General features: G+C 38.6%; 1 protein-coding gene and 1 pseudogene across 1 annotated transcript; one reads left to right on the top strand and one right to left on the bottom strand.

Moving 5' to 3' along the window:
- Positions 1 to 283: 283 nt before the first annotated feature.
- Positions 284 to 2,636, bottom strand: LOC122334842 (serine/threonine-protein kinase pim-2-like). Its single transcript, XM_043232734.1, has 8 exons — positions 2,489 to 2,636; positions 2,152 to 2,346; positions 1,867 to 1,931; positions 1,526 to 1,576; positions 1,049 to 1,427; positions 753 to 929; positions 475 to 563; positions 284 to 355 (listed from the first exon to the last, which is right to left on the bottom strand). Exons 1-8 carry the CDS (start codon positions 2,634 to 2,636, stop codon positions 284 to 286), a joined length of 1,176 nt encoding a protein of 391 aa, XP_043088669.1.
- A 6,475-nt stretch (positions 2,637 to 9,111) lies between these two features.
- LOC122334841 lies at positions 9,112 to 11,074 on the top strand (annotated as a pseudogene).
- The last annotated feature ends 1,545 nt before the right edge of the window (positions 11,075 to 12,619 follow it).

The raw sequence follows: 12,619 nt of genomic DNA, 5'->3' as shown, positions 1-12,619 counted from the left end.
CCTACAAAACAATTGAACTATACAAGGTTGGAGTGGTTCAACACAAGAAGTGGTCACTACAGGTCGGAAGAGGGGTTTGTGTCAAATGCTAAATAAGACACATATATTTATGACGAGGAATAACAAATCTTCACACACAGAGTATTTTATTATTTTTTATTTATTAACATTTTTTTTTGGTGTCAAGCCCTGGCGCCAGACGCTACCAGAGCTTGCCGGTCTCGCAAGATGCAAAGACCTGGGCGGACGGATGGATGGGCCACTCATGTCAGCCCACCAGACACTACGCTGACTGCAGGGCACTTCCTGTGTGGCCGTAGCAGGGTGCTCTTGTCTCTACGACTTTTGGGATGACCTACGACAAAAACAGGAAAAAAAAAAAATCAGGTTTATTAGACAGCAAACGAAACAACTAACAAAGAGTAAAAGCAATTTGAGTTATCTCTATGATTTATGTTGATCATATATAGCTACGTTAAACCAGTCGTGGAGAAGGAGTCTGTCAAGAGGCATTCTCTCCTCGGGGTTGGGATGCAGGCAGGCGTTGATCAAATGGCTGCATTCTGTTCAGAAAGAAGAGAGAGAGACGTTTGACTGCTATCTTAAACTTCCTTTACAACAACTCACCTGCTTGCAAAAAAAAATCTAGAGGAAGACGGACATCTTTTATGAATCCACTTGGCTCAGATGGCACTTTTTCGTGCTTTTCTGCGATATAGAATTACTGTTGGCTTTGTTTGCGAATGTCTCACCTTTTGACAAGCTGGGCAGATACCACAGCCAGTTCTTGCTCTTGTCCAGATCGGTGTGGTCTGGATAATAGCCGCAGACCAAAGTGTACAAAACCACCCCCAGTGAAAACACTGTTGCTGGCCGTCCGTGGTACTTGCCCGTCTCTGAATATTCAGGGGGGCAGTATTCCTCTGTACCTGGAGGACATTTGTAAGTTTATACCGGCAGGGCATGTTTTCTCTTCACCGTTAGCATGTGCAACATGACAAGTTGGTCTGACTACTCACAAAATCTCAGGCATCCTGATAATACATACCACTAAAGGTGCTGTACGGCATTTCATGCAGCAGGTCCCCGCAGCCAAAATCAATCAGAGTCACGTCCAGGTTGTCTGTGTTAACTAACAAGTTCTCCAGTTTGATGTCTCTATGAAGAACTCCGCGGCTGCAGCATTTGTCAGCAGCCTCGACGACCTGCTGCATCACGTGCCGTGCAAGGTTTTCATCTAAGATGCCTCCACAGCGCTCCAAATAATCAAACAGGTTCTCACAGGGCGAGGGGCACTGCAAGACCATAACATAATGGTCTGGAAACTCCTGCCAGTCCAGCAGCTCAACGATGTGGGGTGAGCTGGGACCCTTATTGGCAAGGACGGTCAGGCCGATTTCCAGGGGAACGGGTTCGGCGTGATCAGGCTAGCGGAAAGACAGTTTGTAATTACAGAAATGATTTGCCTGTCTATGATTAAAACAGAGACTGTGAGGAGATAACAGAGAGAGAGCAGTCTACTTACAATGTTGATATATTTCATGTTTTCGTTTTTTTTGACAAATTTCAGTGCCACCTGATCAACAAAACAAATGATTAGTTCAAATGAAGATGTCCCTTTGTGAGATCAACTTAATATAAAACCATGATCATGTTCGGATAGGCCAGCGTCATGCGGCCTTTATTTGTGGATCACGCTCTTGAATTATTGTTATTACAGGCAAACTTGAACACAAACGATTTTTTAATTTTCAAAATGTACAAATTTTCAGTCAAAAGCGACCAAAGTTAAACAGATCAGCTGCTCTAAATCATGTACACAGAACGAAAGAGTAATTTATCGGGTATATGTTTTTTAAAAATTACCGGAAAGCCATCCTTGCATCGCACTCCCTTGAAAACAGCACCGAATCCTCCTTCACCCAGTTTAGCACCGATGCTGTAGTTCAAGTAGATATCTATAAAAAAACATTAACATTTTTTTCACATTCTCATGTATGAGTAGTTTTTTTAAATGTTAAAGGAGAAACCGTAAGGAATATTTGTATTGATCTTTCCAAAACGTAAACAGCCTGAATGTTCATGTCTGCGTTATATATCAAGCAGCCATAAAATATGTGTGTATGTTTTCGGTTATGACAATAAACCCACTCTCACTGCTCATGGCCACTTCACTGTCCTGTTGTTCTGTCAACGGGGACTTAATCTCTCCTTCGGACAGATTATCTTCGACACACTCCTCCTGAAGATGCTCCTTCCTCTGCTGCTCTTCAGAAGAGGGGAGGACTTTAGAGCTCGGAGCTTCCTGATGAACATCACATGTGATGTTCTGCAGAGAAATCTGACCTAAAGAGAGGATCGGAAATGACAAAAGATTGAACAATCGCAAAAATAATACTTGAATAAATCATAAGAGCAGCATTAAGAGACTTTTTGATTCACAGAGCTCCGATTCTATGCACATTTAGGTTACGTTGATGTGATTTACCATCAGAGCACCTAGAAGATCCAGCCTGCTCCAGCTTCTCGCTTTGCTCCACTTTCTCATCCTGAGCTTTCTCACTCTTCCCAGCTCTTGGGCGAGAGAAGTGGAAACAGGCCAACCTCTTCCAAAACCTCCATTTTTTTTCCCTCATCACCTTCTTCTTCTCACTCATCACCCTATCTCCTCCATCTTCCTCAACAGTACCAGCACGCTGATGAGGATTTGCAATGTTGGACTGAAGTGGTGTACTTAGATGGGAGTTGTACACACACTCACTATCTACCGCTTTCTTTAAACAAGAGTTTTGCTGACCCATGATCGCACTAACACACTGCTGTCTCTCCAAACTACCCACAAAAGTAATATTGGAGTTTGACACTTTTACATGCTCCAACATTCCATAAGAGAATTCTGAATGTGACATCATAAGAGAACGGAACAGCAAAGAATCTTGCATGCAGGAAAGACTACAAAAAGACTATTGCCAAAATCTTGTTTAACTACTGTACACACCTTAAAAAAAAGGATAATTTCATTAAAAGGAAAACACAAAGACAGGAATAAAAACAAAGCTGCAGCTAAATAATCACACCTACATATATACATACAAGCACCAAACCTTGAATACAAAATCATGGTAGTAATTCATTGAATAATGTGCACAAAATGCCTGCTAATGTTTTTGTTTGTTTGTTTTTAAACAGTATTTGTGTGTACAATATTAGTGCTACACTGTCCAAAAGTTGAGCTCCAAAGCAAAACAGTAAAGTGACCAAGTCAAATCAAAAGAAAAAAAAAATCAAAAATAACAAACAGGGTTGCAGCTTTTTTTAGGAATTTCGGCGGTCTTGGAAGTTTTTGATATTTTGTTCCCTTCATCTCAGCCTTTGACCAGGATTTATTCTGAAAGAAATGAATACTAGTTTAACTTCTCAAGTAAAGAAATTAATGACGCAGAAAGATTAATACGCAGACAAGGTTTAGACTTTAGCATCACCTAGATTTTTGGTGGTGTAAATTTATTCTGAAGCAATATATTCAGTGCTCTATCAGCTTTTACATACTCAAAACTGCATATTTATAAAGGCCTAATTTTATGCATACATGTTTTGATATAAAATAAAAAATTAATCCTTCTGTAGGTGGCAGTAAGTCACCGTTAATAAGCGAGTCATAACGACTGAACCGATTCATTTAAACTGTTGATTCATTCAGGAAGGAAAACAGTGCTGTGGCTGGGTTTGTAATGTTTTTTGATGGCGAAATAGAGCAAAAACAGGCAATATGTTGTTGAAAAAGCAAGTCTTCTTAATATTTTACCTCAGGGTCGTTAATCCTTCTCCGGATGAAGTAATCCGTGTGTTGATGACGTTTTCTTCTCCCGCACGCGATTCGCGCCAGAAATTTCTTGCAACCACAATAAATAAGTCTAATAATAAAACACTGAAATATAAGGGCACAGTCACATATATTCACATTATCTCCACAAATACCAATTAAATCGAAGTTGGAATCTGTTGGGGAAATCTTCGTTGTTTCCCTCCCAGGTTCAGATCTGTCAATGATGAGACTTACTTTTAAATTTACTATCTTAATTAGTTTAATAAAGTCAGAATAATTGAGACTGAGCTCAGGATACAGAACAACAGCATTAAAGGCATGCAGGGCAGTCCTGTATGATCACACTACATTTCACACAGTATTTATATTCTTGTGCTTGGGTCTTCCTCCCACTCAGGGTGTCCTTCACAGAACCAGGTGCAGTTGTTTCTTCTCGACCAGTAGATGAGCTCAGTAGTCTCCATATCTTGTTTCTGTAGATAAGACATTTTGCACAGCACATACACATAATATCAAGTAGAAAAACTCTTTATGAGGCCTGGGCACAGTGCTTCTATTGAGTAAAACCTGTAAAACATAAATCCTTTAAAACATAAATCCCACAAATCAAATAATGTGTCGTTGTGTGAGGACATGCAAAACAGTAACGTTAAGTTAAACTCAACGGGTCTCAACAAACTAATAAGATATAGCACCTAAATACAACATTGGCATTACTAAAGATTGTAAAAAACAAAAACTAAATTCTTAACTTACATTTTACGTTAGAAGCGTTAAACTAATCCTTCTCCGGAAACTGAATGAAGTAATCTGTTTATTAATGGCGTTTGCTTCTCGCTCACGCAGTTCGCGCCTCAAGGATCTTGCACCCACAATGCAATGCGTCATTGAAAATTACGGAAAAACACCTGTAAACTAAAAATACGGAGAATTCCTTCAGTTAAAAACAGACATTTTTACTGTATTTTTACGATTTTTTTTTTTTACAGTGCACACACTTGGAAGTTCTAACGCTGTGAGCAGGTGCCTGCTGGAAAAAGAAGTCAGCATCTCCAAAGCTTGTCAGCAGATGGAAGCATCCAGTGCTCAAAAAATCTCCATCACAGAATAATGACTTCAGAAACTTCAAGCTTGAACTCTGTGCCTCTCCAGTCTTCCTCCAGACCTTTCCAAATGAATTGCAAAATACCCAAAAAAACAGTTCAGTTCTTTTTCTTTTTAGCTAACTTGTGTCTGACTTTGTTTTAGTTTCAGAAGTGGTTTGGTAGCTTTTCCTGAAGACGTCTGAGTGTGGTGACTCTTGATGCACTGACTCCAGCTTCAGTCCGCACCTTCTAAAGCTCTCCCAAGTGTTTCAACTGGCTTTGCTGGACATTTTTGTGTAAAGCGTTTATTGTGCCATGTACAGTGAGGAAAAAAAATGTTATTCACGTCATATGTTTTTCACGTCACGAAAACACAAAAAATATCACACCACGCCACATTTAGCTAAAATTCATTACAGTAACATAACTTTTGATGTTTTTATGGATTAAACAAAGGAAAAGACACTCACTTCAATTTATTTCCCTCAGACATATCACACAGTTCGTTGCTTTCAATACTTGTTGTACGTTTGTATATAAATGAGTACAAAACCTTTACATCTTTTAAATGTACATTTTTGATCAATTCATTCTAAAGTAAGCTACAAATATTCAGTGCCGTGCTTGACTAACTTTACTTGACGCCTTAACTTTATATATAGTCCTATACCTACGTTTCTTCAGATATACAACCCATAAAACTCTTTCTAAATGTCCACTCAAAAAAGGAAAAAAAAATCGAATGTTGCATGACTTTCACGTTAAATTTAAAATATCATGTTTGTAGTGGGACTTACCTGAGGGGTGATCTTGACAAGATCTCCCGCCAAGTCACGCTTGCACGTACAGAATCATCTCGGTGTTGACTGGATTAGTTTTTAGCAGTTTAGTCAACATTTAGCAGTCTGAATGTTAAATGGATTTGAAAATAACCACTCATTTAATGATTATATTTTTGTGCAGATTATATAATGTGTCTTCTTGACTAAGCCCAAGCAATAAAATTAGTTCAAATAAAATATTTTTGCCCTTCAAACATTTTGTTAATTGGATTTTTTACAGTGTACTGTGGGTGTCCTTATGCTCTAGATGAGAGAGGGAAATAACGATAGCGGCAACGGTGTCAGAGATGGACCTGCCGGATCAACACAATGTGTGGCAAGTAATTTATATAAACTATTTCTACCTGTCACAACTCTCCTGAGTAGGTTCAGAAAAGGTCTCTTTTGGTTTGAGCTATTTCAGTTCCATTGACTAACTAAAGAATGACCAATCAATGTTGCTTTACTCCTATTTGCAACTTGGACAGTACACCCATCCATGCCTGCATGAGCCCAAAGGTTGCTCTGGGCTCCAACAGGGAGTACTACACCGGGCCATCATGGGATGAATGTCCTAGTGTGGTCTGCGCACACAGAGCCCGCTGTGAGCCTCGGCTGTGCAAGCCCACGCTAGGCCTGTTTACGTTTGGTGTGGGTTGGCCTAGCCCACTGTGCCCACAAAAAGCCCTCATGGGCCCCAGGGTGTCACTTAGTCAATTTTAGTACTGTCTGATGTAGCATTACAAAATATACCTGATCTTGGATGGCTCTAAAAAAGAAACTCCCTGTTTCCACACACCAGTTTTAGGACAGAATATCTCACATATGAAATTTTAATTGACCGAGTGACACCCTGGGGCAGTGGGCTGTCAATCAGAATTGAATCTGGTCTGTGGAAACAGGGAGTATTCTTTTATTTTGGGGGCTTTTATTTTGTAATGCTGCATCAGATATCCTAAAAGTGACAAGGTGAAACCCTGGGGTGATGGACTGTCAATCTGAATTGAATTGGGTCTGCGGAAACAGGGAGTTTCTTTCTTAGAGCTATCCAAAAGCAGACCCAACTGATCATGTATGAGTTTTGGAGGGCTTTTATTTTTGTTATTTCTCACCAGACAGTTTTTGTCATATTACGTATTCCTTTTTTATATCACATTTACATTACTCATATTACTCGTTTTTATGTATGTATTTATTTATTTTTCCATTCATTCATCGACAGCGAAACTGGATCAGAAAACGAAATCCAACGCCCACGTGTCCTCTGACGTGTCTTTACGCGTTCTCACCGTGACGCGTCGTGTACGCGCGCGGCCAGAACGAATCTGTTTTTCAGAAGCGGAGGAGATATTTTTGATTGCAGAAGGCTCGCACCACTAGATGTCGCTGTTTGTTCGCTCCGGTAAACGCACGCTTCCATGCGCTAAGCGTCAGCGGGCCTTTCTGAGCACTGATTGCTATGCTTCCCACGACTGCATGCCCAACTTCCTCACTTCCACTTCCATTCGTATCCCGAGTCTCACACATGCCAGAATAACGCCGAGCCACTGCATTCGCCAACGCTCGTGTTTTTACAAAACGGATGAACGCAGCCATGCATTTCCAGGTAAAACTCTTATTCCAATTATTAGCCTATATTAAAACTAGTTTGTTAATACATTTACAACCAAAACAGGGGCTGAAGTTTAACACTTTCTTCTTAAGTTTCAGAAATTATAATCCATATTTTCTTACTCAACTAATTTTCAAATCAGTCAATGCATCTACTCTTGAAATTAGTTTGCAAGAGTTAACTTGCAAAGGGGTTTCCACATCTATAGACTGAATGTATGCACTCTGTCCATTCTTACATTAAATGACCATAGTTATGCACCTTTGAGTGCTTTTTTTTCTATTCTAGCAGAGGAGTTACAAATCGGTAACACTTTACAGTAAGGTGTAATTTGCTAACATTAGTTAAACATTTATTACAGTGTTTAATCATCTTTTTTAACTAAATTAGCCATTCATTGTTAGTTTATGTTCATAGATGTTAATAATACATTAAGAAATGCTGAGATTTCTAACGTGAAATTGTATTAATAAATGCTGTAGTAGTATTGTTCATTCTTCTTAGTTCATGTTAACTAATTAACTATTGTTAGCATTAAAATTAATTGTAAGACATTACAAATCTTTAATCTTCAGCGAAACTGTCCATATCACGTATGCTGTGAAGACTTTATATTCAGAAAAACATTCTTCAAACTAGATTGCGGATGAACAAATTATTGTATTATTTTACAGATTGTGATTTATAGACTTGCCATTTAAATCGTTGCACATAAAATGTTTATTCAGAGCTTTTTTTGTTATAATATGCCTGTGATTTACATAAACCACATATTTGTTTAGCACATTAAACATGATTCTGAAGGTTACATTTTGAAATGTAGTAGGGGTTGGGGGGATTGTGGACAGCAAAATGAAAGAAAGAAAGAAAGAAAGAAAAAGAGGCCGAACCAATGGTGTTTTGAGGTCGGCAGGGCGTGTGGCTGCCTGGAAGTATTTGCCATGTTGCTCAAAAAATCATCTGCTGGAACCACTCTTTCTGTGGATTTACTGGCAGAGTTCAGCCACAAGTGTTTTTAATCCTTATAGTTTGTGTAAAGAGCAAAGGAAGCTGTTTCCTCAGAGTTAATGTTGGTCTAGACCGTAAAATTGGGAGCTAGGTGGCACCTGAACTGTTGTTAAAGAGTGCCAGAAAGGTTATGAACCTCCGACAGGATGCAGGCGGTGGAGATCGCGCCATAAATACACCTGGCAAATAACAATCACATTTCCAAACAATCAGAAATGCTGAATTGCACTGTTACCACTGAGAATGCCATAAATAGTGCATCAGATCCTCAAACTGCAGCACAGACTAGACTTGTGGGATAAATATTTTCCTTGAAGTCTATGTAAATCTGAGCTGTATGCCACCAGGGGATGTGTCTTTATATAGTATAGCACACCACAGCAAAAAGCCTTTTTGCTTGACATTTGAAGTTATCATATGTTTTAAATAGCTTTAATAAAATGTGTTATTATTGTATGTTTGTTATAAAGCAATGGCTGTTGAGGAGCTGAACTGATATTAAGTGGACTGCCTGCTCTGTACAAATCTGTGGCTGTAAGTAACTTGAATTCTCCGACTCTGACTAGTACTTAGTGCAGTATATTTTTAGACATTGCACACAATGTAGCAGTGCTCATTAGGCGGCGCTGCCTTTGGTCGCCATTGTGATGAACTAGGCCGTTGTGAAACCTGTTTATGTAGTAAGTCTGCTTTAGCGGACATGAATAACACAGATTCTGTAAATTCATTGTGAAAACTCTCATTCGGTGGAACTGACTTATGAAATCTCTCAGGTCAAGATGTAGCGGATCTTTGTCTGCGATATCTCTGCAAGTCTGGGTGGCCTGGCGCTGCTCTCTTGGCTACAAGGTGCAAGTTCATTTCCTTTTTGAGCTTTAGAGTATCTAAGATCTAGAAACGCTATGTAGGTCATCTAAGAGTGACGTGAAAAAAAAAAAAGGACGAATCTTAAAAGGCGCTTAGGAAATGCATTCTTTGGTTTTATGCAGATCAACGTTTATGGCATTTTCAAGAGATTAAACTGATTTTGTCCCTTTCAAAAAACAAAAAAAGGAAGCAGTTTATTCATAAATATGCTTCCATATATACAAGAGAGTCACTTTAACATACATTTAGTGTTTTATGTTTATGATTCTGCATGTCGGTTGTACCCCACATAATTTGGGTTACGCAGACAGAAGTTAAAAATCTAATAAATAAAATGACCAAAAAAATTAACTCATTGATTAAAAAGATTTGATCATTTTGCAAGATTTTATAATTGTAAATTTTATATTAAGGCCCCAATAAAGGATAAAAATGAAGTTTAATAAGATCATACAGTAGAACAAGTGAAACCATTCATTGCATTTTAAATTTATTTATGAATAAATGAATAGAGAGGAATATAAAAACACGTAAAACTATTGACTCGTGCTCTTTCATATCTCGTTGTTAAACGTTATTCCTAATATTTGCACTATTTTACAAGATATGTCCTAGGTAAGGTCCTTGCACCTTCTCATCTGGAGGCGATGACTGGGCGTCCCTTCATGCTGGCCTGCAATATTACCTTAGAGACAGGAGAGGCCTTGAAACAAGTGCTGTGGTTAGACATGACCAATAGAAACAATGCCACACTATCAGCCTGATAAGTATGACCACGTCACCCAAGTGGATGGAGTGGGCTTTCCCAGAGAAAAGCGCAGGTCAGCAAGCTCACACCAGCGTTATCACCATCAGAAGAGTTGCGCCCGCATGCGAGGCTGCTACCAGTGTCTCTTTGATGTGTACCCAACCGGGCAGCAGAGAGGAAGGGCGTGTCTTTCACTCACGGGTGAGACTTTCTCAAACTCTTTCTGTGATATTTTTCAACACAGATGATCCGAAATTATGGATTTTAGAGAAGAACTATGATTCGCTAATCAAAGGACTGCAAGGAAATGCTATTTCTCAGCTCTATGATGGTTTTAAGTGATGAATGACGTGATTTATTGGTGGTTATTACAAAACATTGATTATTCGTTATAAATAGTGCCCCTTAAAAGGAAGTGGTAGAACCACTTTCCTGTCTAACCCATATTTACTTAAAAAAACTGACAACTAGCTATCACGAAAACCACAAGACTCTGCATCAGATAAAAACTGACACTGGAGTTAATTTTTATCAATCTAAGGTGGAGGTTACATCTGAAAGCCATGAACGTGTCGTTTACTCACTTTCACGTCTTTCCAAACACTTACAACTTACTTTCGTTTGAGAAAAGACTTTTCTTTTCTCGCAAAATAGCAAGTCGATGGTCAACGTTTGATCACCTTCACCAGCATTATGAGCGAAACAGTGCCGTGATTTTTATTACTTGGAAGTGTAAAAATCCCCTTCTTTTTTTTTGTATTTGTTTCAGCAATGGTGGAAATGATGGACAATAAAACAGTTGTGAGCCGGACAGCCTGTTACTCTTCCATGCAAGTATACTCTCAGTGCAAGAGTCCGGCAGGTTCTGTGGAGGAAAGCGGCGGAGCACAGGGGACTGGTCACTGTTGCTTCTTATGTGAAGAGTAGCAGACCCGTCGTCAAAGGAGAGCCCTTCCAGGATGCGTGTCAGTCTAAATCCATCACTGCGGGCAGACCAAGCTCTCCATACACCAGGTTCAGACAGGAGGACGCAGGGCTGTTAGCACCTGCAGTTCCACTGCGTATCCAGGTGGCATTAAGGCGCCACGGCGTGTCTGTCAGTCTATGGTAAGTGCGAGAAAGAGTAGTAATGCGGAGCTTATGGCCATTTTCTTAAAAAATCAAAGGGATAATTTACTACAAAATGAAATGAAGTAGTCTTGTGAATGTGCATGAAGTCTGACAGAGAAGAGAGAAGTTTTTGGCGTCATACCATTACAGTTGAAGGCGGTTATCGCATGCTGGACTATTTTAATGATATCCTGAATGCATTTTTGGTATTGAAAATGGTCGGTTGCGTTGGTGTCTATGCAGGGTGAGAAAGCTGCTCGGATTTCATCAAACAATATATTCATTTGTGTTCTAAAAAATTAACTTATGGGTTTAGATGGAAACCACGAGGGTGAGTAATGAAGAATCATTTTTGGGTGAACCGTCTCTTTAAGAATAACTACTGAAGCAGTCTGTGATTGGCTCAATTTTTAATAAACCCCAAAACTATGATCATCCGGTTCTTTTAATTCTGTATAAGATTCATTGACAGGACACCTTTATTCAGTTCTTGTCATGATTTAGTCTAAATAAAGTACATTAAAAACGCGACTCATAAAAGCTTGAATGCACCTTTTTTTAATATATGTTTCTAACTGCTGAATTAAAATTAATTAGGTATTCTATTATTACCGATATGGATGTCGCTACAATGAATAGCACTGCTAAAAGTACATCGATTTCACCACATTCAGCTTAGCCTCAAATCTCACACACATGTGGGTTTGCAACATTTCTGCGTGTAGACTGTTAACAGATGGAAAATTATTGTCTTTTCCCATTAGCATTGCTTGGGGTATTTAACAGCCCCCTTGCCTCTTTTTGAGGTAATACAAAGTTCTCCAGATATCACCTTTGGTACGAGTCAGGTATATCTGTAACAAAGTGAAAAAAATGAAGTGAGGAGTGAGGAAGAAGAGAAAGTATTTATGTCGCATTATGTCGTTCAGGTTTTGCCTAAAAACACAAAATGTTGAAAGTATCATCAGCCAATGGTGTAGGAGAAGCAACCTCATTTAGTACTAAATAATGCAGTAATTATAAGAGTAAATATAAATCAAAATGAAAGCCAATAAGCAAATCTGAGAAAAAGAGAGAGAGACAGTTAACTAAAAAAAAAAATAAAAAAAAATAAATAGTTTTATACTTGTTTTCCAAATAAACCTTGTTTTCTTTGATTTAATGTGAAGATAGAAAGGTGACACTATTTTAAGATGTGTAATTATACATTTAAATACGAATTATTGTTAATTAAGTACATGTGCTCTCTCATATTTAGTATTGGGTTTTGATTTAGGTTTTACTTGCATGTAATTACATAAGCACATATAACATAACCAAGACAGCTTAAAATAGTGTTAATCAATAAATTCTGAAGACAGTTCGTCACTCTGTAGCATGTTGTTCAGTGAATACACATAATTTATTCAAGTTTAAAACACACATGGAAAAAGCAAACAGCAGGAGCAAACCAATCAAAATTAGCCTTCTTTTAGCTTTGAACCACTGTGACTGAATTGAGTGCGTGGTAAATCATTTAAACCTCTTAATGTTAACTGAAAA

The sequence above is a fragment of the Puntigrus tetrazona genome, unplaced genomic scaffold, assembly GCF_018831695.1.
Source record: "Puntigrus tetrazona isolate hp1 unplaced genomic scaffold, ASM1883169v1 S000000649, whole genome shotgun sequence".
NCBI lineage: Eukaryota > Metazoa > Chordata > Actinopteri > Cypriniformes > Cyprinidae > Puntigrus > Puntigrus tetrazona.
Note: the sequence above shows the minus strand (reverse complement) of the source record. Positions and strands in the feature narration are given on the sequence as shown.

Excerpts from the sequence above, each read along its gene's own strand:
- LOC122334842 (XM_043232734.1), bottom strand. The coding sequence starts at position 2,636 with ATGAGGGAAAAAAAATGGAGGTTTTGGAAGAGGTTGGCCTGTTTCCAC. Across the intron at positions 1,932-2,151 it reads AGTGGCCATGAGCAGTGAGA|CTAAACTGGGTGAAGGAGGA; the intron begins GTGGGTTTATTG and ends ACAGCATCGGTG. Across the intron at positions 356-474 it reads TTCTCCACGACTGGTTTAAC|GTCATCCCAAAAGTCGTAGA; the intron begins GTAGCTATATAT and ends TTTTTGTCGTAG.